Source organism: Manis pentadactyla, chromosome 10 (assembly GCF_030020395.1).
Source record: "Manis pentadactyla isolate mManPen7 chromosome 10, mManPen7.hap1, whole genome shotgun sequence".
NCBI classification, from domain to species: Eukaryota; Metazoa; Chordata; class Mammalia; order Pholidota; family Manidae; genus Manis; species Manis pentadactyla.
The window spans coordinates 88,677,704-88,703,351 of NC_080028.1; the positions used below are offsets into that span (position 1 = coordinate 88,677,704).

Below are 25,648 nucleotides of genomic sequence, written 5' to 3' on the forward strand. Positions count from 1 at the left end.
CTGGGCCAGCTCTGCTGCTCCCATCCAGCCCCAGCACTGTTCTGATTTTTGGTAAGCAATCTGTTGGTGCTGTCTCTCCTCAGCTTGGACACTTGCTTGCTTGATCCAGTGTGAAGGGAGGGTGGCTGCTGCTGCCAGCCTTCCTCCATCCTTCCATCCTTCCAGTGCTCAGGCTGCTCACCTCATCTTCCCTCTCAGCCTCTCTGAATCCTTCTCCTTCTTAAAGGCTCACTGCCAAACCACGGGGAATTTCCTAATTGGATCCTTTGTTCCAACTTTTCTTGCCTTGAACAATGCTTTTAGGCCAATCACAGCACCCACTTGATTCTGTCCTGGGTAGCAGACTGCAGGCTGCTAGAGGGTAAGCCTGTGCCATATTCATCCCTCTGTTGCCCCATAATATGCCACTTGTCACCGGGTCCTGTGCACATATGCTTTCAGAATTTATTTGATTGATGAATGGAGTCTCAGACATATTTTCTTCCTCCTAACCTCTTCTTGTTATCCTCCAGAGCCCATCTTTTTTTTTTTTTGTATACCTCTTTCCTTTTATTTTGCAGTGATTTTTGTTATTATTTTACCCCTTTGTGAAAGTTTCAGCTGGTTGGTCTTAATGAATGTTGTACTTCCTGGCCCTCCTGCAGCTTCCTGCCCTAGTTCAAGTTCATTACTTTAACTTGCATAGCAGTGGGAAGCAGCAAGATGCAGTCCTTAGCAGGTTACTTCCTGCACTTCTTGTTAAGTGGATTGTGATATTTGGGAGCTTGAGGAGGGAGAATGAGGCCTGCTAGGAGCAAATTCCATTCCTTCATTCTGCAGTTAACTTGCTTGTTGAAGACTCATAAAGCAATTTAACCAACTGAAGTTTTTGCTTTCAGAGGCTGTCGCATTCTGTGAAAGGTGGAAGGTCTGGGAAGATGCCCTCTTTTGTCTTTGCAGACAAGCGAATCCAGAATGGCAGTGTGATGTCTCCCTGCCAGGCCTGGACAGGCCCATTTATTAGACCAGTTCCTCTTGGTGGAAGAGGCTTCAGATGCCTGGAAGGTTGGCTATACCTGAGAGACTGGGCACTTTGAAAACTGACCATTCACGGAGAATTACTGAGATCCTGACTACAGGCAAAATGGCAATTTGGGGAACAAATGGCTTTTAGGCAAATGTTATTTGCATTAAGGGCCTGAAGGTCATCTCTCCCAATTTCCCACTAAATTCTTTCCTAAATGCCCAAATAGGAAAATATATTTTGTAACTTTAAGAAGATGACCTATGCTGGGACTTACCAGGGTCTCTGATGCCGAGGGGGAGGTGCAATGCAGAGGTTAACATCAGGGGTCCACACCAAGTCCCGACTGGCACATACTGGCTGTGTGGCCTTGATCTAGTCACTTGTAAGCTCTTCTTGCCTAAGTTTTCATGGGTGAAATGTGGAAGGGGAGAACCTATTCATAGTGTCCAGGTCAATTCATAGTGTCCAGAATCAAACCAGGTAACAAACACAAAGCATGAGCCTATGTGTGGCATGTAGCAAGAGTTAAATAAATATTTCGTATTACTTGTTATTACACTTCAGGGGATTAAGAAAGACCTCTAGAGGCTGACCTGAGGCCCAGCAGCTAGACCAGAGGGCAATTTAGATTTGTTTGCCACTAGGTACCAGGCAGCCATAGCACTCACTCCCTTCCAGGGGATGCTGGGAGCTGGGGAAAGACCGTTCCAGGTAGAGCCCATTGGTTTGTGACCCAGCCTCTTGAGAGGCAGAGACAGCACAGGTAGGCTGCTGGGTTTGGGATCCTAGCTCTGCTCCCTGTGTGGGCTGCTGCAAGCTACCGAACTTCTCTGTGCCTCAGTTTTGGCTGCTAGAAGATTTAAATGAACTAGTATGTGGACATTTCTTTGAGTGATGCCTGCCATGCTGCCAGTGCTCCGTGAATGTCTGACGTTTTGATTGTCATCAGGCTTCCCAGACCTGCCTCGGCCTGGGTGTGGCTTCCATATAAGGGACTTGATGAAAAATGTCTTTCTGGGATGCAGTTTGTCTCATGTTTCCTGGGACAGATGGATGTGGGGATGTGGGGCTGTACTTCTGGGGGCAGCACTGATAGCTTGTGGGGTGTTTCCAATTCTGTTTGTCCATTAAACTGTGATCTGCTGAAAAAAACATTTCCTCAGTCTGAATCCAAATAGAACCTTGTATGACTAGCAGGACTGGTCTGAAGTTGCATATTAGGTAGAGGAATCTGCATTTATAGAAGGTCCATAGAAAATGCACTCTGTAAATACATACTTATGAGCCAGAGCTGAGAAAACCCCAAGAGAGATACAGAGAGATGAGAGGACCCCACCCTGATTGTTTATCCAACTCTGGACCTGAAAAAAATCTCCCTTTGCTCAGTGATAGTTTAAAGGGGGTAGGGGGGGGTCATGTTGGGATCATATCTTGATCAATAAAAAGCCTGAGGTACCTTTGCTAACTAGCTAGAAGCAAGTTCTCCTGTGAACTGGCCTCTCCTCCCAGTAGCAGAGTCTCTGCCAGCCCCTGCATGCCTGTGCTGCAGCCAGCACTGCCTGTGGGATCTGAGCACCCCTCCCAGTGCCTTCTCTGTGGCCAATTCCAAAGCGGTATTTTGCTTGTCAGCCTTACAGTTGGTGTTCTCAGCCAAGGGCGCCCTCTGTGAGCACTCCATCATGACTTAAACCAGAGTTCCATTGGACCCTTGACATGCACCAGTTCCACACCCCCACCACCCTGGGGGAGGTTTTGGAAAGGTGGGTGGTCTCTCTCCTTCTACCTGGAAGATGGACTGTTCAAAGGCAGCCCCGTTCTCCTGGCTTTGAGAAGCATCTATTCTGCCCCATCCTGTATTTCCCATGAAATGTTAATAGCATGGATACGCTGGGGGCCACAATCCATTGCAATATCTGAGACATTTTGTCCCGTAAGAATCATTTTTCACTTCATCGAGGGTGATATCATCTGTGTTGAAAATGCACATTCCAGTCTGAGACTTGTTTCCTATACAGCCCCAGCCATGACTAGTGGGGGTGACTTGGGGTGAGCAGAGGGTTAGTGCCTGTACCCAACAAGCATGTCTGTCTGAGACTTGGGGCCACATAGAGTTAGCTCAGTGCAAATGCCAGGAAGACTGGGCCATACTCTTCCTACACCTTCTATTTTTCCACTTTCACAAATATTGGATGACTATCTTTGGGCAGACATCTTGGTCTACATTTAAAGTAATGTCCTTGCTTTGTCTTTTTCTTAAAAAGTGCAATCATCAGGTTACTGAAACCAGCATGTTATAGCATCTTAAATGCTGCTAGTCATCAGGAACGCACAAGAAAGCCCACCTCTTCTCTGTCTGCCACCACCGAGCGGTATTCTTCTTAGAAGTTTTTGCTGATTTGAAAGGCAAGATGGGGACTAGTTGTTTGGATTACCTTTCCTATGGTGACCAGTGAAGGTGAAATTTTAGCTCCTTTGGTCTTGTTGGCTGGTAAAGTACATTGGTTTCCTCTCAGTAGTCCCCCGACAGTCCCACCCCATTTGGTGGCTAACCCTTCCATCTCTCCCTGACTTGTCATGCCTCCAGGATCCTCGAGGAAGTTTTATTTGCACTGTGAATGGTTTTCTGAAATGATGACATCTGTTTGGGTTCTTGAAATAGGTTACGAGTGAGGGCTCTTTGAAAGTGAACCAATGGGTCCTCACTGTGGCACAATTGCATGCAGACACCTGGGCTGTCTTCACGGGCTGGGGCCCAGATGTGGTGAGCTCTTGGTTGGAAACACCCTCTCAAGTAGTTCTAAGCATGCAGAATGCCACACCCTTGGATGGCCAGTCATTGAGGCTTGACAGTACGTGAAGCTGTACTCTGTCCATGTTGGCTTAAGTCCACCTTTTGGTCAGTGTATCTAGCATGAAAGATACAATAGATGCTAACTAAGCAAAGAAAAAATAAGCAGAAAGCATCACTCATTCCTTCTGTAAGTCATGCTGAGTGTCTGCCTGTTGTTGAATATACAAAGGAGTTTCAGACTGGGTTCCTGACCATGCAGAGTTCACAATCCAGGTGGGAGTTAAGCATGCAAGTCTGTGACTGAGACACAGGGTGATAAGTTCTATAATGCACATTGTTGGTAGGAGAGACAGAAGAAAGTGTGACTGTCTAGTGAGATGAGGAAGGATCAGGAAAAAATGAAAAGAGAAATGATATATTAGCTCCATCTCAGAGAAGGAGATGGCATTCACCAGGTAGACAAGTGCAGGGAGACATCCCAGGTGGAGGGGGCTTGAACAGAGACATGGAGCTCTGAAAGAGCAGGACAATTTGTACAGAGGTGGGGAGCAAAGGGTGGCAAAAGGGATAGTGGGACTTGAATGCTATCCTGAAGTGGTTTCCCTGTTTTCTGTCAATGATGCCAGTGAAGTTTATAAAGCATGACCAGACTGATTTTGGGAAAGGAAATTCAGAACTGCACATGAGTGTGTGAGGGCAGAAAGCCATGCTCTGAGTAGCATAATTATAACCAGCAACATTAATTCTTGGGAGTGTTTTTCCACCCCATCTTCGGAAAGGTACTAGAAATTAGATGAACAAGGCAGCAGCCACAGGTATCCAAGAAATCTGTAAGACTTGATGACTGAATTTGTGTGTAGGTAACAAGGATGAAGGAAGACAGAGGGATGAAGCCACCAGTTCCATCATGTATAGCTGAGCAGTTTGAGGTCCAGGAGGTGCACCTGGTGTGAGGTGTGGCCATTTAGGTGGGAGGTGCTGGTTGGGCATTTAGATAGAAATACTGATAAATAAGTAGGAATATGTGAATTGGAAGTATTAATAATTGCCATTTTCTTGTGTTCCTTTTGGTATTTTGAGAATGTTGCACAATTTCCAGTAATGTTACCAATTCTTCATTGATTGAGGTCTGGCCAAGGGGAGAAGCATGGAGATGTTTATTTCACTGGTTGCAGTAGGCCAGCTTCAATTACTTTCCAACTTATATTTGTATCTTCTCCTTCCAGGGGATGGACAGGTGGATTTTGATGAATTCATGACAATTCTTGGCCCAAAACTGGTGTCTTCAGAAGGTCGTGATGGTTTTCTTGGAAACACAATAGATAGCATATTCTGGCAGGTAAGAACTTTTTTAAATATCAAGTTTGACAGTAAACATGCCTTTAGGACTACCTTTTGACTCTTAATTTTTGAGCTTCTGTTCAGCCCATGAAGATTTCTTCTGGGGTGGAGTGACACATACTCCTTGACCTATACATGTAAGCGGACGTCCATCCTAGGTCCTCTGAACAAAGAATCAAAACTATACTCATTTCAGGCATGGAGGACTGAACTATCTCCCTACTTTTTCCTTATATCTGAAATAGTTTTACATTTTGGAGAAATGAGACTTCTCTGCTTCTGATTCACAAGTCTTTTCCCTGGGGACACCTAGGAAGACACATCGGTGTCACCTGAGTCCAGGTCTACCCCTTGTTCCGGGGGTCATTGCTGAGACGAAGGCATTGCTGCCTCGTGTGTTTGGATCCTATCAGTACTCTTGTCCTTAATAGGAGAGAATGGTTTTATGTAAGCATCTGTATTCAGTGATTCTCAATTTGCTCCTATTTCTTTCTTGTAAGATCTCTTAGGGAATTCCAAATGTCTACTTTTGAGTTATTAAAGTGCCATAAATCATTTTTATATTAGCTCTTTAATCTTAAAATGTGACTTTTGTTGTGATTATAGAATTAGGGGAATCTGAATCAAATAATTTGTCAAGTAAAATTGAATTATTGGTTAAACATGGAAAGCACCATTCAGACACACAGTGGTTCCTTTAAATTCTTGATGTGTTTTTTTCCTCAACCAAAGATACTTCTGTAACCTACATAAACATTGCAGTTGACATGTACCTCTAGTCTTATTCTGCCACCCATCTTGCAAATGACCAGCAAATACTTAGCAAGACCATGTTATGTGCCCTGAGGTCTGTCACGGTGAGTTGAGCAACAGATGTTTAATACAAATCCTGGCTATTTAAGAATTTAGCTGGGGAAACACAATTAAGAGACAGAAAAAAAGAAGTGGTGAATTGGTGTGATGGCTAATAGACTGTGATCTCTGAAGTCTGGGACTTGGCTGTTGTGACATTCTCAGCATCTTGCATGCCACTGTGCAGCAGGCCCTCCTAGAAGTTCACGAAAGGAGATAAATGTGGACGTAAGAGGTCAGCGAGGCCTTCTGGAAATGGGGGAACTTACTTCAAACTTTGCAGTATGGAGAGGATTAAGTAAGCAAAGAAAGAAAAGAGCACTCCAGGTCTGTCACAATGAGAGTTTGAGAATTTTGGAAGCAAAGAGCACAAAAGAGTCAGTCAACCGTAAGGAAGATACAGTTTAAAGGGCAAGCGCTGAGGCCCCTCTGCCAGGATGGACTTAGGGCCCGGGAAAGAGAAGAGTTTAGATGATCCCAAGGTTCCCAACTGGCTGTGACTGATGGGAATAAGATCATGAAGAAAACAAGTCTTTGTGGAGTGGAGTTCTGAATTAGACATGTGTGTAAGGTGAGGGTCAGACAGCCAAGGGAGGGGGAAGCACAGCTGAAATCAGGGATGGATCAGGGGCAAGAGGCCAGGGCTGGAAACCCAGATCAGGGTTCCTCAAAACCAGTACATGATGTCATAGGTGAGGATGAGTTCGCCCAGGGAAGTTCCATAAATGAAGATGCACAGAGAGGCATGCCTGGTCCTGGAGGACATCCAGGGGCAGGGGAGGGTGGGACAGGGCCCCGACCTGCACAGTGCTGGTATGCACAGTAATGCTGTCTCCCCAAGGTGTGTCCCAGTCAGCCCTGACCCTCCCTAGAGAGGAATCACCAAGACCTGCTCGCCACAGGAGGAGAATATCTCACTCTCTGTGTGATGCTTTGGGTATGACTTGACACTTGAAAGGTCAGACAGGTAGAGTCCCTTGGCAGAAATAAAAATAAATGACCACATAGTTAAGAACACAGACCGTGGCAAACATCTAAGAATACATATAATTATTGAGTCAATACGTTGTACATCTGAAACCAACATAATATTGTGTATCAACTTTATTCCAATTTAAAAAAAGAGCATGAATAAACATTGTTTCCCACCTGGCCATCTTCCGTCCCAGGGAAGCCACTCCGAATGAGTGTCTGGGAGTCCTTCCCTCCCTGGTTTCTCCTCTTTTCTGCTCTCTGTTTTTCCCCACCCTGAATGTTTTCTACCCTTTTCCTCTGCCTTCAGGGCCCACTCTAGTCTAGAAAAATGCTGCAAGTCCTTTCAGGCTGTGCGCTTCTTCCTGGCCCCATCCTGGAGGGGAAGGAGCTGCAGGTTCTTAATCTACACTTCGGTGGGGACCTCATGTCCTCCGCGTTCCTCCCAGAAGAACATCTTCACAGCAAGGGAATATTTCTCTCACAAAGTACTGGCTGCCTCTGCCATAATTCAGACATGCTATCATGCTCACAAAGCCTCAGTGTTTTCATCTCACCAAAGACCCTCCTCCTCACCCAGGGTGATAACCAGGGCAGGGAAAAGACAGTAAAGTGGAAAATTCCATTCTGAAACTTTGAAATGAATGCAGGAATGCACGGACTTGTGGCTGTGGCTTTCCTCTCCGGCTGGTGCTCACCCAACTCAGAATTTTATGACTAGCCAAGGAGAACAGACATATTTATCAATTCTCAGTAGTCAGCTGTGTCTTCCCCACCCCACCCCCTGCCATCTGTCTATTCAGAGACAGCATGAAAAAATGGCACTAAAACATCCAGAGCATCCGGTTCTTTCTGGAAAAAAGTTCATTTTCCTACTACTTGAGTAATTTTTCAGGTTTAAAAGAAAGCTGTGTGTGAGTGTGTGTGTATGTATGTATGTGTGTGTGTGTATGTTTGTATATGTATTTTATATGTACATATATACATATGTGTATTTACTTCACCACAATGGTTGAAGATGGTATAGAAGAAGAACAGCAGAAAGACAGCCTTTGTCTCTGAATATCCAGCCAGGGAATACTCATATCAGGAGGAACTGTTATTCTACAAAGGAGAAGACCATCTATTTAAGACCCTTTGACAAAAGCTTCCCACCAGAGATAAAGTCAGTTTCCTGTGGAAACAGACATGACAGTATACCTGGAAGGGTGTATTGGTAATCTATTGGCTGCAAAATACATTACACCAAAAGCTAGTGACATAGAACAATAAGTATCTACCATATCATACAGCTTCTGTAGGTCAGTAATTTGAAAGCAGCTTAACTGGGCGGTTCTGGTTCAGGGTCTCTCATGAGGTTGTAATCAAGGTGTTGGCTGGGACTGTGGTCATCTGAAGGCTTGAGTATGGCTGGAGAAGGTGCTTGAAGGTGGCTCAATCACATGGCTGGCACAGTGGTGCTGGCTGTTGACAGGAGGCCTGGAGCCCTTGCACATGGACCTTTCCATAGGGCTGCTGGAGAGTTCTCATCATGTGGCAGCTGGTTTTGCTCAAAACAAATGATCCAGATGAGTATAAGCTGGTAGTACAGACCTAGCACAGAAGGTCGCACTCCATCATTCCTGCAGTACCCTCTGGTTGCACAGGTCATCCTTACTCAGTATGGGAGAGGACTACCTCCTGGTGAATACCCAGAGCCAGGGGTCACTAGGGGCATCTTGGAGGTTGGTTACTACAAAGGGTAAAGATTCTGTAACTGGGCTTCACCTTTTGATCCAACGTTGCTGCCACAGCCTTTAATTTTCTGCAGGCTTTGGTTTCGTCTTATCTTAAAGAAAATGTGGGACCGTAGCTGTTTTCTGTGTTCTGAGAAGTGACCCAACCAGGCACTAGGCTCCACTAGCTATTTAAATCTGTTTTCCAGTGTTCCCACCTTACTGGTGTTTTGGCCTACAGTGCCAAAAGTAAAATCAAATCAAATGGAATTCTGGATTCTGCAAATATAGCTATTTATCAGTTGGGGCTTGTCCCAAAAGTTATAAGCCCCTGGCTCTTTGCAGGAAACTGGTATCAGTGAAGGGGGAATGTAATGGGTTAGTAACCAAGAAGGATGGTCTAAGGGCCATTCCCTAGAGACTCTGTCCTCCCAGGGTACTCAGCCCTCTGGGTGAGAGGTTCATAGATCTCTTGGCAGCTAGTTCAGAAGCTTACCCTCATGTAGAAAATAATAACTTGTGAAATTTATTTCATCTTTCCCATCATTCATCAGGTTTCTGTGCATTTGCTGTTACTGCAGTGATATATTTGGGGAAGAAATGTGAAATTGTGTTTGAAGTCAGCCGTAGGACTTGATGTATATTAATGGTGGAGTAGAAGGAAGGGAAGGGCCGCAAGGTACTGGGACTCAGGACTGGGCGATGGTTCTCATGCTCAGTGCTTCAGGTTGATTGCAACTGTAGAGAAGTGGGGTCCTCAAAGTCACTGTTGTTCCACCTTTCATTCACACCACATGCCATGCACCTACACCCAGGAATGAGAGTCTGTGATATAGTCCATGCCCCCTAGTGGCAGAAGACAGATCCCCAAATACTTCATCTTGAGGCTTACCTGGGTCACCACAGCAGCCCTTTATCTTTTCTCCTCCTTCACTGTGTAAAACTCTTCTGCAGAGGTGTTTGCTGACAGCTCACAAGGATCAGGGGAGATCAAACAGCTTGACCAGTCCCAGGATCTGGCCAACACTTCTGCTCACATTTTCATTGTGTTTACAGTCAAACCTTATTCATCTAGACTTCATTAATTGAGAGTTTCTGTTTTAAGAAGAAAAATGCATTAATATTTAAGCAACAGGACTTGTTCACAGATGTTGCTGGTTGTCTGTGGAACTTGTTCACAGATGCTGCTCTGGGAATGCATCTGAGGCGGAGGTCAGGACAAAACAGACCAGGTCCCTGGTCTATGTGCGTGCTCGGGAATATTGCTCAGATGTCCTGAGGCTTACTTGCCCATATGCGAGCTGATCGTCTTCAGAGCTAGTTTCTCTGAGCTCTGTGAACATCCAAGGTGCTGTAAGTTATCCCAACATAAAAGTGTGTGGGACACCCAGCCCCATGTTTGGACCAAATCAAGGCCTGTTTGTCACACTGACTTCTCCAACCATAGGCCTAGTCACCATCCCTTCCAGCTGTCCACTCCTCCCCGTCTGGTAGGACAATATGCAGCAGGTGTCATGAACTACCTGTAGCTTCTCCCCAGGAATCTGTCCAGGCTTGGCCTCTGTCCTCCACCCCAAATCCTGGTCTGGTCACATGTCATCCCTGGCTTTCCATTTCTGCTATGGTCCTAGATTCTCGATCACTGTCCTAGGCTCTGACCCCATGGCCAGTTCTCCCTAGCCTAGGCTTGTGACATTTATGTGCTGGCCCCAGGGCCATGGCTGAGATGGGCAGGGAGCTGTGCTTAAAATTCTTGACTCATGAGTTGAGAGCACTTAATGTTCCATGTTTATGACTGCAGGAAATACAGAGATACAAGTACAGTATGATCCAAATCTGTTCTGCATAAAAGGACTGGAAAGAAATACATCAAGACATTAACAGTGATTTTTTCATGTGTGGTAGGATGATGAGTGATCATATCTTTTTGCATTTTCCAAAATCTCAGCAGTGGCCATATGTTACTTCTATAATCAGAGAAAGAAAATTACAAGAAAGAAAATGCAGTCCCCAACTAGTCAGGTATCCATTAAATATCTGCCATTTTTTTCATCTGTAAAACTGGAGATTGCCATTTCTGTGAGGTTGACTGTTGATAAACTTGAAGGAAAAGCATGAAAAAAACCAGAAGAAATCATATTCATTCACAGGAGGCATTTATTGCATGGGACCAACATCCAGAAAGCACCATGTCTTTTACTTTTGTACTTTTTCATTTTAAGGATAACTTTCCAGTAGGCAGAGTCTCTCCTCACATCAAATCTGGCATCAACCGGATTGTTCTCCCCCCAGTATTTTGTCAACGTGCCACTCTTTCTGAGTTTGGATTCAAAGCTGCTGCTCCTCAGTTATTAATCATCTAATGGAACCTAAATAGCTTTCAGCAGCAATGCCCATCATGTGGCCCATGAGACTGGCAGTGAATGCTACCATCTCCAAAGTGATTTCACTGCCTGGGAAACACAGAGTATGCAAAACGTGAGTCCCACTGGGTCTTGCCACGTGGCTCAGCATCACCTGGGACTTGACAGAAATGCAGATGCTGCAGATGCCTGGGCCCCACCCCAGAAACTCTGAATCAGACACTCAGGAGTAACCCAGCAGTCTGGGCTTCCGTAAGCCCCAGAAGTGACTCCGAGGCTCCCTCAGGTATGAGAGCCGCAGAGCCATGGAAAGTTCAGCGAGCCAGGCATCCAGGCTCACTGGTCTGACTCAGGCCTTGGTAATTTGGGTTTCTGTTTTATTTCTCCACATTCACAAGTATAATTGGTCTTTTGTCTGTATGTTTTAACTGTTTTTGAAAGGCAGAGAAATTACCTGTGAATATGTAACTGATTTTCTAAGTAGGGAATGCCTTTTGAAGTATTAAAGCGATGGAAGAATCATAAATAAGAACTATTAACAAACTAACAAATTGAAAGACTATTTCAAAAGAGAACAAACAGAAAAAATAAGCAGTTGGTGGAATAAAGCATATGTGAAGAGCATTCCCAAAGCCATCCAAAAACCTCTTAACATGACAATAGAGAAATGGGATAGGGAATGACAAACAATTGATAAATACTTCTAATAAACATATTAAAACAGTTCAATCTCACTACAAGAAATGTAAATGAGAAGGGTAATCAGATAACAGATTTTACCTGTCAGATTGGAAAAGAATAAGACATATGTTTATGATAATACTTAGTTTGTCAGGAGTGTGATAAAACAGGCAAACTCATATATTATTGGTAGGAAGGTAAATCGTCCTTTTCTGAGAATTATTTGGTGATAATTAGCCACAACTTTTCAAATGTTAAACCCTATAGTTAAAAATTATTCATTTATGTCTCTGTCATATGAAATTAATCAGGTTGTAGAAAAATGCACATACAAAGATGGAATATTGTACAATTATTTACAATAATATTTTCACTTTATAGCATATAGAGATTGAATTTACAGTATAATTATATAGCTTTTCTACATCTATTATATACCCACATCTATTCATAGAGACAAATTGCATAAAATATAGCAATTCTGGTGGTACTAATTATTATGGAATGGAATAAAGGTCAATGTAATATTTTTCTTTATCCTTGTTTGTGTTTTCTGAAATTTCTACAGTTAGGTCATATGACTGATCTGTTCTGTTATTATTCAGTAAGGTTAAAATCTCAAGTTAATAAAATCACATTGTAAAGCAACTGTTTTCAGTGGCAAAGAAAGTAACTGGAGTGTCTAACACATATACCCATTGTTGTGGTAAACAAAGCACACAGTTGATGTGAGAGTTTAAAAACATATAGCTAAAATTGAAGCCACCAGCTGCCAGGAGGAAAGGAACTCCTGGGAGGCATCTGAGTGGCAGCCACCCTCCCAGGGCTCAGCTCTTGTGGGGCCCTGTGCTGCCGAAGGCACTGTAGGGGGGAGGGCAATCTCATGCTGGCGGCAGCCCCCTAAGGTGTCAGTCACCTTATATTCAATGAGTGTGCTGAAAACTCACACTTTAGGAGAATGCCTAAATTGATTTTATCATCAGAAAAACAATAAATTGAAAGTAATTTTAAAAATCCCTTATACATAAATTCATGACTGGTTCTTGAGTCTGTGGCTGAGATGGGCTGAGAAGTGATCTCAGCCAGGAAGTGGGCAAAGTCACTGGTCATACTATCAGGAAAGTCCTGGCACTGGTGGCTTAATGCCTATATCCAGTAGAATCTTCTCAAGTTTTATGTGAAATTACTTTCTTTTATTCAATCTAAGTATCCTTAAGGGTCTAACACACAGTGTCTGTATGTACTGCATACACTGTAGACTCTCAGGAAAGCATAGAATTTTCATTTACAGTTATGTAAATGAAGAGGACAGGAGAAAAAGGAAAGATGGTTGGGCTGACTCTATCAAGGGCAGAAGCTTGCCCTCAAGTGCAGAGGGAGGAGAGAGAGAGAAGGCAGGCCTGAAAATAGATGGGGGCCTCCCAGGTCAGACAGACAGATCCTCTGAAATCTACACCAAGCTGCACCTGCAAGGTGGGTCTCCTAACGTTGGGGGTGGCATCCTGGAGACACTTTTTCTTTTTAACCATTTTATTATGATTGACATGTAGAAAGCTGCACATACTTAATGTACACCATCAGGATCTTAAACAGGAGGAGGAGCCAAGATGGCGGCATGAGTAGTTCAGCGGAAATATCCTCCCAAAACCATATATATTATTGAAAATATAACAAATACAACTATTCCTAAAAGAGAGACCAGAGGATACAGGACAACAGCGAGGCTACATCTACATCTGTAAGAACTCAGCATCTCACAAAGGGGGTAAGATACAAGCCACAACCCGGAGGGACCCGAGTGCTCCCCCCACCCCAGCTCTCAGGTGGGAGGAAAGCAGTCAGAGTGGGGAGGGAGTGGAAGCACAGGACTGTTAAATACCCAGCCCTAGTAATCTGCACCAGAAGCACGGACACACACTGCATGGTGTGCTGGATATTAGGGAAATGGAAAAGTAAAATCTGTGAGCAGGTCTCCACAGCCGGCTCCCCTGGGACAAAAGAAAAGTGATGCTTTTTGAAAGTCTTAAAGGGACAGGGGCTTCACAGCTGTATGGAATCATCCCGGCATACTCAGCCCAGCAGGCTGGGAATCCTGAGGAACTTCAGGTGCCCCAGCCCCCTGGGTGGAAACTCAGCTCTGAAGGCCCTCACAGCACACTCTGCCCAGCATGTTGGGAACTTTCAGGAGCTTCAGGCACTCAATCCCACTGCTGGATATGCAGCTATGAGGCCCCCCACTGCGATACGCAGCCTGCTGCACCTTCCTCCTGGCTATCACCAGCTCGCAAACTGCCTACTCCCACCATTGTGCAAGGCCAGCCAGAGGGGAGCCCCACCTATTGCAGCTAAAAAGGCAAAGCATAGAGGCTTCTCCCTGTACACTTGGCCAACTAGCCCTGGCAATGAAGGCAGAAACTGCAGTTGGGAAGCAGGAAAGAGCTCTTTCCTCCCGACAGGCACCAGTGCCGCTTGCCTGAAATCCCCGCTATCGCAGCAGGGGCTGAACAGCTCCAGAGAGTAGAGTGTCTGGATAATAGAGGTCACCACCTACAGATATAAAATGTCAAAGGAATCTGGTTCAAACCAAAATCCCACAAACAAAAGAAAGAGGGCCAAGTGAGACTGAACTCATCAATCTTCCTGAAAGAGATTGCAAAATAAAAATCATAAACATGATCATGGAGCTAACAAAAAATACTCAAAAACTCAGGGAGTAATTCAATAATGATTTACAAGTGTTGAAGAATACAGTATATGAAATGGAACATACAATGGAGGGATTTAAAAGCAGGTTAGATGAATAACATGGCACGGTAAATGGAATAGAAATTAGAGAACAGAAATATAAAGAAGCTGAGGCACTGAGAGAGAAAAGGATCTCTATGAATGAAAGAATATTGAGAGAACGGTGTGACCAAACCAAACAGAACAATATTCTCATTATAGAAGTACCAGAAGAAGAAGAATATATAAAAAGGGATACAAAGTGTCTTTAAAGAAATAATTGCTGAAAACGTCCCCAAATTGGGGGAGGAAGTAGTCTCTCAGACCATTGAAGCCCACAGATCTCCCAACACAAGGGACCCAAGGAAGACAACACCAAGACATATAATTAAAATGACAAAGATCAAACACAAGGACAGAGTATGAAAGGCAGCCAGAGAGAAGAAAGGTCACCTACAAAGGAAAATGCATCAGCCTATCACCAGACTTCTCAAAAGAAACCTTGCAGGACAGAAGAGAATGGCATGATATATTTAATGCAATGAAAGAGAAGGTCCTTGAACCAAGAATGATGTATCCAGCCAATTACCATTTAAATATGAAGGAGGGATTAAACAATTCCCAGACAAGCAAAAGTTGAGGGAATTTGCCTCCCACAAACCACCTCTACAGGATATTTGGAAGGGACTGCTCTAGATGGAAATAATCCTAAGGCTAAATAGATGCCACCAGAGAAAATAAAATCACAACAAAGAAAGCAGACCAACTAAATACTAACTAAAGGCAAAAAATAAAATCAACTACTCCCAAAAGCTGTCAAAGGAAACACAAAAGAGAACAGATTAAAACACCTAACATATAAAGAATGGAGGAGGAGGGATAAGAAGGGAGAGAAATAAAGAATCATCAGACTGTGTTTATAATAGCTTAATAAGAGAGTTAAGTTAGACAGTTAGATAGTAAAGAAGCTACCCTTGAACCTTTGGTAATCATGAATCTAAACCCGTCAATGGCAATAAGTACATATTTTTCAATAATCAACCTAAATGTAAATGGACTGAATGCACCAATCAAAAGACACAGAGTAATAGAATGGATAAAAAAGCAAGACCCATCTATACACTGCTTACAAGAGACTCACCTCTAACCTAAAGACATACACAGACTAAAAGTCAAGGGATGGAAAAAGATATTTCATGCAAACAACAGAAAGAAAAAAGCAGGTGCTGCAATACTAGTATCAAACAAAATAGACTTCAAAACAAAGAAAGTAACAAGAGATAAAGAAGGACATTACATAATGGTAAAGGAGTCAGTCCAACATGAAGATATAACCATTATAAATATATATGCACCCAATACAGGAACACCAACATATGTGAAAAAATACTAACAGAATTAAAGGAGTAAATAGAATGCAATGCATTCATTCTAGGAGCCTTCAACACACCACTCACTCCAAAGGACAGATCAACCAGACAGAAAATAAGTAAGGACACAGAGGCACTGAAAAACACACTAGAACAGATGGACTGAATAGACATCTATAGAACTCTACATCCAAAAGCAACAGGATACACATTCTTTTCAAGTGCACATGGAACGTTCTCCAGAATAGACCACATACTAGGCCACAAAAAGAGCCTCAGTAAAATCAAAAAGATTGAAATCTTACCAACCAACTTTTCAGACCACAAAGGCATAAAACTAGAAATAAATTGTAGAAAGTAAGCAAAAAGGCTCACAAACACATGGAGGCTTAACAACATGCTCCTAAATAATCAATGGATCAATGACCAAATTAAAATGGAGATCCAGCAATATATGTAAACAAATGACAACAACAACACAAAGCCCCAACTACTGTGGGATACAGCAAAAGCAGTCTTAAGAAGAAAGTATATAGCAATCCAGGCATATTTAAAGAAGGAAGAACAATCCCACATGAATAGTCTAAAGTCCAAATTATTGAAAATGGAAAAAGAAGAACAAATGAGGTCCCCAATCAGCAGAAGGAGGGACATAATAAAGATCAGAGAAGAAATAAATAAAATTGAGAAGATTAAAACAATAGAAAAAATCAATGAAACCAAGATCTGGTTCTTTGAGAAAATAAACAAAATAGATAAGCCCCTAGCCAGACTTATTAAGAGAAAAAGAGAATCTACAAACATCAACAGAACCAGAAATGAGAAAGGAAAAATCACGATGAACCCCACAGAAATACAAAGAATTGTTAGAGAATACTATGAGAATCTATATGCTAACAAGCTGGAAAACCTAGAAGAAATGGACAACTTCCTAGAAAAATATAAGCTTCTCAGACCGACCAAGGAAGAAACAGAAAATCTAATCAGACCAATTACCAGCAATGAAATTAAATCGGTAATCAAAAAGCTTCCCTAGAACAAAACTCCTGAGCCAGATGGATTCACCACTGAATTTTATCAGCCATATAGAGAAGATATAATACCCATTGTCCTTAACGTTTTCCAAAAAAATAGAAGAGGAGGGAATACTTCCAAACTCATTCTATGAAGCCAGCATCACTCTAATACCAAAACCAGGTAAAGACACCACAAAAAAAGAAAATTGCAGAACAAAATTCCTGATGAACATAGATGCAAAAACACTCAAGAAAATATTAGCAAACTGAATTAAAAAATACATCAAGAGGATCATACACCAATGTCAAGTGGGATTCATCTCAGGGATGCAAGGATGGTACAACATTTGAAAATCCATCAGCATCATCCACCATATCAACAAAAAGAAGGACAAAAACCACATGATCATCTCCATAGATGCTGAAAAATCATTCAATAAAGTTCAACATCCATTCATGATAAAAACTCTCAACAAAATGGGTATAGAGGATAAGTACCTCAAATAATAAAGGCCATATACGACAAACACACAGCCAACATCATGCTTAACAGCAATAATCTGAAAGCTTTTCCTGTAAGATCAGAATAAGACAGAGATGCTCACTCTTCCCACTGTTTTTCAAAATAGTAATGGAAGTCCTAGCAACGGCAATCAGCCAAAACAAAGAAATAAAAGGCATCCATATTGGTAAAGAAGAAGTCAAACTGTCACTATTTACAGATGACATGATATTATACATAAAAAACCCTAAAGACACCACTCCAAAACTACTGGAACTAATATCTGAATTTAGCAAAGTTGCAGGATACAAAATTAATACACAGAAATCTGTTGCTTTCCTATACACTAACAATGAACTAGCAGAAAGAGAAATCAGCAAATCAATTCCATTCACAATTGCATCAAAAAAGAATAAAATACTAGGAATAAACCTAACCAAGGAAGTGAAAGACCTATACCCTGCAAACTACAGACACTCTTAAGAGAAATTAAAGAGGACACTAACAAATGGAAACTCATCCCATGCTCTTGGCTAGGAAGAATTAATATTGTCAAAATGGCCATCCTGCCTAAAGCAATCTATAGATTCAATGCAATCCCTATCAAAATACCAACAGCATTCTTCAACGAACTGGAACAAATAGTTTTAAAATTCATATGGAACCATAAAAGACCCCGAATAGCCAAAGCAATCCTAAGAAGGAAGAATAAAGCAGGGGGGTTCTCACTTACCAACTTCAAGCTCTACTACAAAGCCACGGTAATTAAGACAATTTTATACTGGCACATGAACAGACCCACAGACCAGTGGAACAGAATAGAGTGTCCAGATATTAACCCAAACATATATGGTCAATTAATGTACCATAAAGGAGCCATGGATATATGATGGGGAATGACAGCCTCTTCAACAGCTGGTGTTGGCAAACTGGACAGCTACATGTAAGAGAATGAAACTGGATCATTGTCTAACCCCATACACAAAAGCAAATTCAAAATGGATCAAAGACCTGAACATAAGTCATGAAACCATAAAACTCTTAGAAAAAAACATAGGCAAAAATCTCTTGGACATAAACATGAGCAACTTCTTCATGAACATATCTCCCTGGGCAAGGGAAACAAAAGCAAAAATGAACAAGTGGGACTATATATCAAGCTGAAAAGCTTCTGTACAGTAAAGGACACCGCCAGTAGAACAAAAAGGCATCGTACAGTATGGGAGAATATATTCATAAATGACAGACCCAATAAAGGCTTGACATCCAAAATATATAAAGAGTTCATGCACCTCAACAAACAAAAAGCAAATAATTCAATAAAAAAATGGTCAGAGGAGCTGAACAGACAGTTCTCCAAAGAAGAAATTCAGATGGCAAACAGCCACATGAAAAGATGTTCCACATCGCTAGTCATCAAAGAAATGCAAACTAAAACCACAATGAGACATCACCTCATACCAGTAAGGATCGCCACCATCCAAAAGACAAACAACAACAAATGTTGGCAAGGTTGTGGAGAAAGGGGCACCCTCCTACACTGCTGGTGGGAATGTAAATTAGTTCAACCATTGTGGAAAGCAGTATGGAGGTTCCTCAAAAATCTCTAAATAGAAGTACCATTTGACCCAGAAATTCCACTTCTAGGAATTTACCCTAAGAATGCAGCACTCCAGTTTGAAAAAGACATATGCACCCCTATGTTTATCACAGCACTATTTACAATAGCCAAGAAATGGAAGCAACCTAATTGTCCATTAGTATATGAATGGATAAAGAAGATGTCATAAATATACACAATGGAATATTATTCAGCCATAAGGAGAAAACAAATCCTACCATTTGCAACAACATGGATGGAGCTAGAGGGTATTATGCTCAGTGAAATAAGCCAGGCAGAGAAAGACAAGTGTCAAATGATTTCACTCATCTGTGGAGTATAAGAACAAAGAGAAAACTGAAGAAGTAAAACAGCAGCAGACTCACAGAACCCAACAGTGGACTAACAGTGGACCAAAGGGAAAGAGACTGGGGAGGATGGGTGGGAAGAGAGGGATAAGTGGGTGGGGGAAAGACAGGGGGCATTATGATTAGCATGTAGAATGTGGGGGGGGGCATGGGGAGGGCCGTACAACACAAAGAAGACAAGTAGTGATTCTACAGCATCTCGCTACGCTGATGGACAGTGACTGTAATGGGTATGTGGGGGAGACTTGGTGATGGGGGGAGTCTAGTTAACATAATGTTCCTCATGTTTTTTTGGATTAATGATACCAAAAAAAAAAAAGATCATAAACATATTCACCTCCTCCCAAAGTTTCCTCCCCACCTTGTGTTATTATTAGTAGTATTACTGTTGTTATTTTTCTGTGTGTGATCAGAACACTGAAAATCTTCCATCCTAGGAAGTTTTCAGTTCACCTTAGTGTTTGCGTGGGCATTATGCTGAATAGGCAATCACCAGAATTAATTGATCTTGCATAGCTGAAACTTTGTATCTTTTGCCCATCACCTAGCCACTTCTCCACTCCCAGTGTGGGGCAACCGCCATTCTACTCTCTGCTCCTATGAGTTTGACTATCTCAGTTTCCCCCCACCTGGTGTGTGGCCCCTTCTCATCAAGCTCCTGGCCTCTCTCTCAGACAGACACTGGGCTGTAGTCCCACACTTGCTTGTTGAGGTGCTATTGTGTATTCTTTTTCTCTTTTATACTATTGTGAATAAGATTTTAATTTTTTACTGCATGTTCCTAACCACTTTCTGCCTGTATAGTGGAAAACAGTTTGGAGTCTTGGTTTCTTGGCTTCCTTACTGAATTAGTGGTCTTGGGTTTTGCAGCTGAATTTCTTCTCTCTGCTGCAACTGTGTCTATAAACTGCCGTATTTTTCTTTGTTCTCTTCTGCAGTATCTTAGTTCCATGTGTATTGACTAAAACTTGCTTATTTGTAATAAGAGAAGAGTGAGATTTGATAGTAGGGAAATAACATCTTACCAATAGTTTTTAAAATCATGAATAGATAGCTCTTACCAAATGTCATGAGACTAATACTTGGATCGCTTGATTATTCTTGTTCTGACTGTTGGATATGATGTAAAGATCAATACATTTCCTAATATTAAATAATTTTACATCCCTAGAATTTCACATTAGTTGTTGAGGTATATAGTTTCCTTAATGTAATCTAAATTGATAACGTCATTTTAAAAGTCAATTTGCCATCAATTTTTATTTTTTTAAGCCAATTCATAAATAAAAGTAGCCTGTTTATACAAACCTAATGTCATTGTTAGTTTTGAAACATAGCTCTCCTACCTTGATAAAATTAATTTGTCAATTTCCTATTTTTTTGTGATCTATAATAACTTCTATACATTGTGGAATTTATTTGTGACATTGAACATAAGCAGGCTAGTTCATAAAACTGCCTTGATGCAGCAGTAGGCATTTTTTTAAAGTAACTCTTTGATAATAATAACTTTTCATTGTTCTTTAATCTATTTTGAAAAGTTCTATTATCTTCAGGAAGTTTCTAGTTCCTCCACATTACTTAATTTATTAGCATTATCTTATACATAGTATTGTTTAAAAATTTCTTTACAAGTACTCTTTTATAACAATTGTTACAGCTTCTCTTAATTGTAATTTTTGTTTTTCTCATTTTTTTGTTAATTTCATATGCCGGAGAGTTGTCTATTTTATTGATTTTTAGAGAAAATACATTCTTTTTTTACTAATAATTTTTTTTCCTCTTTCCTATTCTGGTATTTTCAGCTTTTATCTTCACTTCCTGCTTTCTCTTCTTCTTGTATAAACTTCTGTATTAAATGATTACTTCATTAATTTTGTTTTCTTTTTTTAATGAAAGAATTTATATATGAATTTTCTTCTTAGTTTACTTTTATCACCATCCTGAGATTTTCATATGTAATGTTATATTTACTCTGTGGTCTATAACTTTAGTTAATATCTTTCATCACCCAATAGTTATTTGGGAAAACATTACTTAATACTTTGTTTAAACATTTGTTATTAATTTCTCATTTTATTGCACTGCAGTCATAGAAAATCCTCATGGATTTCTTCTTCCTACTACTTATTGTGTTCATTATTGTGTCTCAGAATATGTTCAGTGATTGAATAGACTGCTTTCACACTTTATAGGAAAGAAAACTATTGATATATGCCCCTTCCCACTAATATTTACATTAAAATCACAAATGTCCTGGTTTATTTTGTATCTACATTATCTGTCTTAGATGAACAGTGTCAAGAAGTCTATCTCAATTCAGTTTCTTTCTTTTTCCCTGTGGTGTATGTGCACACACATGTGTTTGTATTTGTATTTGATATTGTCATTCATTCTTTAATTGATTAATCCATTCAATAAATGTTTACTGAAAGCTGCTTGTTGGGCCAGCATTGATATAAAGGGAGCAATAGACCAGTGCCTTGCTCTCATGAAATTTATATTCTATTGAAAGGAGCAGGGAAGAGATGAACATTAAGAAAGCAGATAATAAATAAAATAATTTGAGATGATTTTCAGTTCTACGAAGTACATAAAACAGAATACTACAATACAGGGCAGCCAGAGTAGGTATTATACAACTTTAAACAGAATGTGAAGAGAAGGCATCTCTCAGAAGGTGACCTTTGAACCTACCCCTAAATCATAAAAAAGTTCTGGTGGAAATGTTCACGGGGGAGAGGCAATAACAAGTTCTAGGGCCCTGAGGTGGAACAAGCTTGACTAGAGCTTGATGGGCAAGGGAAGTGTAGTTGGCGATGAGGCTGGAAATGGTGCGTAGAGACCAGCTTTATAGGACATCATAGGCCCTGAGTTGGTATATAGGTTCAGCAGGATGTGACTGAGACAATCTAGCAGTTGTGCGAACAGAACAGAAGCTAATACCACTTCTGTGTAAGTCTCCTCCTGTAGAACTGTGTAACTCTGTTCTGCTGCTCCTTGAGCTCCATCTGGTTCATTGCTCCGAAGTGCTAGGGTGCTGCCCTATCCATGTGCTTTCATCCACATCGCAGCCCTCAGGAAGGGAGAGAGTGCATGTCTTTGAGAAGTCGCACACATCACTTCTACGTATGTCCCATTGGCCAGAAGTCAGTCACATGGCTGGCCGTTGTGGTATTACCACACCCAGCAGCAAGGCATACTGGGAAATGTAGTCTTTATTCTGGACAGCCATGTTCCCACGTTTTAAAATTGAGGGTCTTGCTTTTAAGCAAAATTAAGAAAGAATGAATTGATACTTAGGGAAGAGCTCTCTGTCTCAGTTCCAATTAAGACATCCTGCTGAACCTATATACCAACTCAGGACCTATGATGTCCTATAAAGCTGGTCTCTACGCACCATTTCCAGCCTCATCGCCAACTACACTTCCCTTGCCCATCAAGCTCTAGTCAAGCTTGTTCCACCTCAGGGCCCTAGAACTTGTTATTGCCTCTCCCCCGTGAACATTTCCACCAGAACTTTTTTATGATTTAGGGGTAGGTTCAAACCCAGGAGTTTGGGTATGATTTTATTTAGAAACAGTACTCATTGGAGTGTTTTAAGCAGTGGAATACACGATCTGATCTATGTGCAAATTACATAATTGTTGCTGTGTGAAAGGAGCATGGGGGCAAGCATGGAACAGGGGGCTCAATTAAGTATTTCAGGAGTCAGACATGCTCATGGCTTGCTCTAGGATGGCACCAGCCAAGGTTATGAGAAGCAGAAAGGTACAGGCTTTATATTGGAGATAGAGCTATTTATTCACTAAATAAAACTGGAATGTTCTTTATGTATCCATTATTACGATTTATACCTACAGATAGCCTTCTTAGCATATCCACTATTTTTGACTTGAATGCTCCTTTTCTGATACTAATGTTAAGCTCATCTCAATTCTTTTTACTGTTTTTACTGGGTATATCCTAATCCATTTCCTTTAAAGAAATTCTAATTTTATAGGTGTCCCTCTTTTTATAAGAATCATAGAGTCAGATTTTCTTTTGTAAGTCACTTTGAGAGAAGTTTTCTTTTGACAGAGTGATGTAGTCCATTGGCAATCCTTTTATAATTGGTGTTCCTTCACAGTTCAATGGTCCTATATTACTCATTTTGGTTTTAAGCTATGTTCTTTGTTTTCTGTGTTTTGCTATACTGATTGTTTTGTATACTTTATCTTCTAAATTAAAGATAGCTCTTGTTATAATCCTTTCACTGATTTCTACCTGTATGAACATATTTGCAAATGGTATTTGTCTGAATATTAAAATGTAAAGGATAAATAACTTCTGACTTTTCCCAAAAGAAAAATTGAATTGAATCTGGCATTATGTATTCTGGTTTTTAATATTTCTTTATTGAAATGGCTATAGATATACATGCAGTTATATGAAATAATTCATAAAAATCCCATATATACCCCACCTAATTTTCCCCAAAGGTAGCCTTTTGCAAAGTCATAATACAGCATCATAAATGGGATTTTGACATTGATAAAATTCACCAATATTCTTCAGGTCTCCCCAGTTTTCCCTGTACTCATGTTTGTATGTGTACATGTTTACTGCCATACATTTTATTTCTGTGTAGGTTTTATGTATCCACCACAACAATCTAGATAAACAGTTCCACATACTGCCCTCCATCTTTGCCTGCTGCCAACCAGCAATCTGTTTTTCAATTCTAAAACTTTGTCATTTGAAAATATTTTTTATAAATGGAGTCATATAGTAGGTAACCTTTTGATTGACTGTTTTTTTTCACTCAGTATAATATCCTTGAGATTCATTCAAGTTGTCAGTATGAATAGTTTGCTCCTTTCTATTGCTGAATAGTATATCATAGTATGCATATACCACAGCTTATTTAACCATTCGCCTATGAAGAATATCTGGAATGTTTTACTATTATGGACTATTATGAAGAAAGCTGTTACTAACATTTGCATGCAGATTTTTGTGTAAACTGTGTTTTCATTTCTCTAGGATAAATGCCCCTGAGTACAATTGCTGAGTCTTAAGGCAATAACATGTTTAGTTTTATTAAAAAACTACCAAATTATTTTCCAGAATGACAGTAATATTTTACATTCTTACCAGCAATGTGTGAGTGATCCAGTTCTCCATATCCTCATTGGCTTTCGTATTCTCATTATTTCCATTTTAGCAACTCTGATGGGTGTGTAGTAATATCTCATTGTTTAATTTGCATTTCCCTGATGGCTAATCCTTTCCAATACTTATTTACCATCTATATATCCTCTTCTGTTCATGTCTCTTGCCCATATTCTAATTGGATACTTGTTTTTGTTTTGTTTTAGTATTGAGATTTGAGAGTTCTTTACATATTCTAGGCATTGCTTCTTTGTTATATATGTTGTTTGCAAATACCTTCTCCCAGGACATAACTCCTTTTCATCCTCTTTACATGGGCTTTGGGAAAGCAAATGTTTTTAATTTTGATAAACATTCATCAAAATGCTTTTGGTGTTAAGTCTCAGAACTCTTTGCCTAGCCCAAATCACAAAGATTTTCTCCTGTTTCTTTTCCTCAAAAGTTTTATAGTTTTACATTTTATATTTAAGTCTGATTCACATTGAGTAAATTTTTATAAGGTATAATGTTTAAGTCACAGTTTATTTATTTTTGCCTATGGATATCCACTTGCTCCAGCATTATTTTTGAAAAGGCTTTCCTTTGCCCTTCGAAAACGCTCTGACAACTTTGTCAAAAATCAGTTGGGCATATTTATGTGGGTCTATTTCTGGGCCCCTAGTCTTTTTCATTGCCATATGTTTCAGATCCTCTGCCAATACCACACTATTTTGAATATTGTAACTATATAGTAAGTCTTAATATCAGGTAAGTGATTCCTCCCACTTTATTCTTTCCTGTCAAGATTGTTTTAGCTATTCTAGGGCCTATGTTTTTCCATATAAGTTCTTGAATAAGATTGTTTATGTCTACTAAAACTTCATGAGAATTTTGATAAGAATTACATTAAACTTATAGATGAATTTGGGGAGAATTACCATCCTTATTATGTTGAGTCTCACACTCCATGAACACAATATGTCTTCCCATTTATTTAGGACACTGATTTCTTTCATCCACAATTTATAATTTTCAACATACAGATCCTATACTTGTCTGAACAAGTGTATGTCTCAGTATTTCATCTTCTTTGGAGCAAATACCCATGTTCATGATTAATAAATAGAAATGTGAACTTGCTGAACTCATTTGTTCTAAGAGGGGTTTATACATAGATTTATTGAGATTATGATGTGATCTGCAAACAGAGACTG

The 25,648-nt window shown here is 40.6% G+C and overlaps 1 protein-coding gene across 2 annotated transcripts in view; it reads left to right on the plus strand.

Moving 5' to 3' along the window:
- The window catches only part of CALN1 (calneuron 1), a 636,055-nt gene that overhangs the window by 389,793 nt on the left and 220,614 nt on the right, over nt 1-25,648 (plus strand). For both annotated transcript variants that reach the window (XM_036907892.2, XM_036907894.2), the window contains one exon: nt 5,024-5,136. In XM_036907892.2, the coding sequence (XP_036763787.2) occupies nt 5,024-5,136 (113 nt within the window). The remainder of the gene's footprint in view (nt 1-5,023; nt 5,137-25,648) is intronic.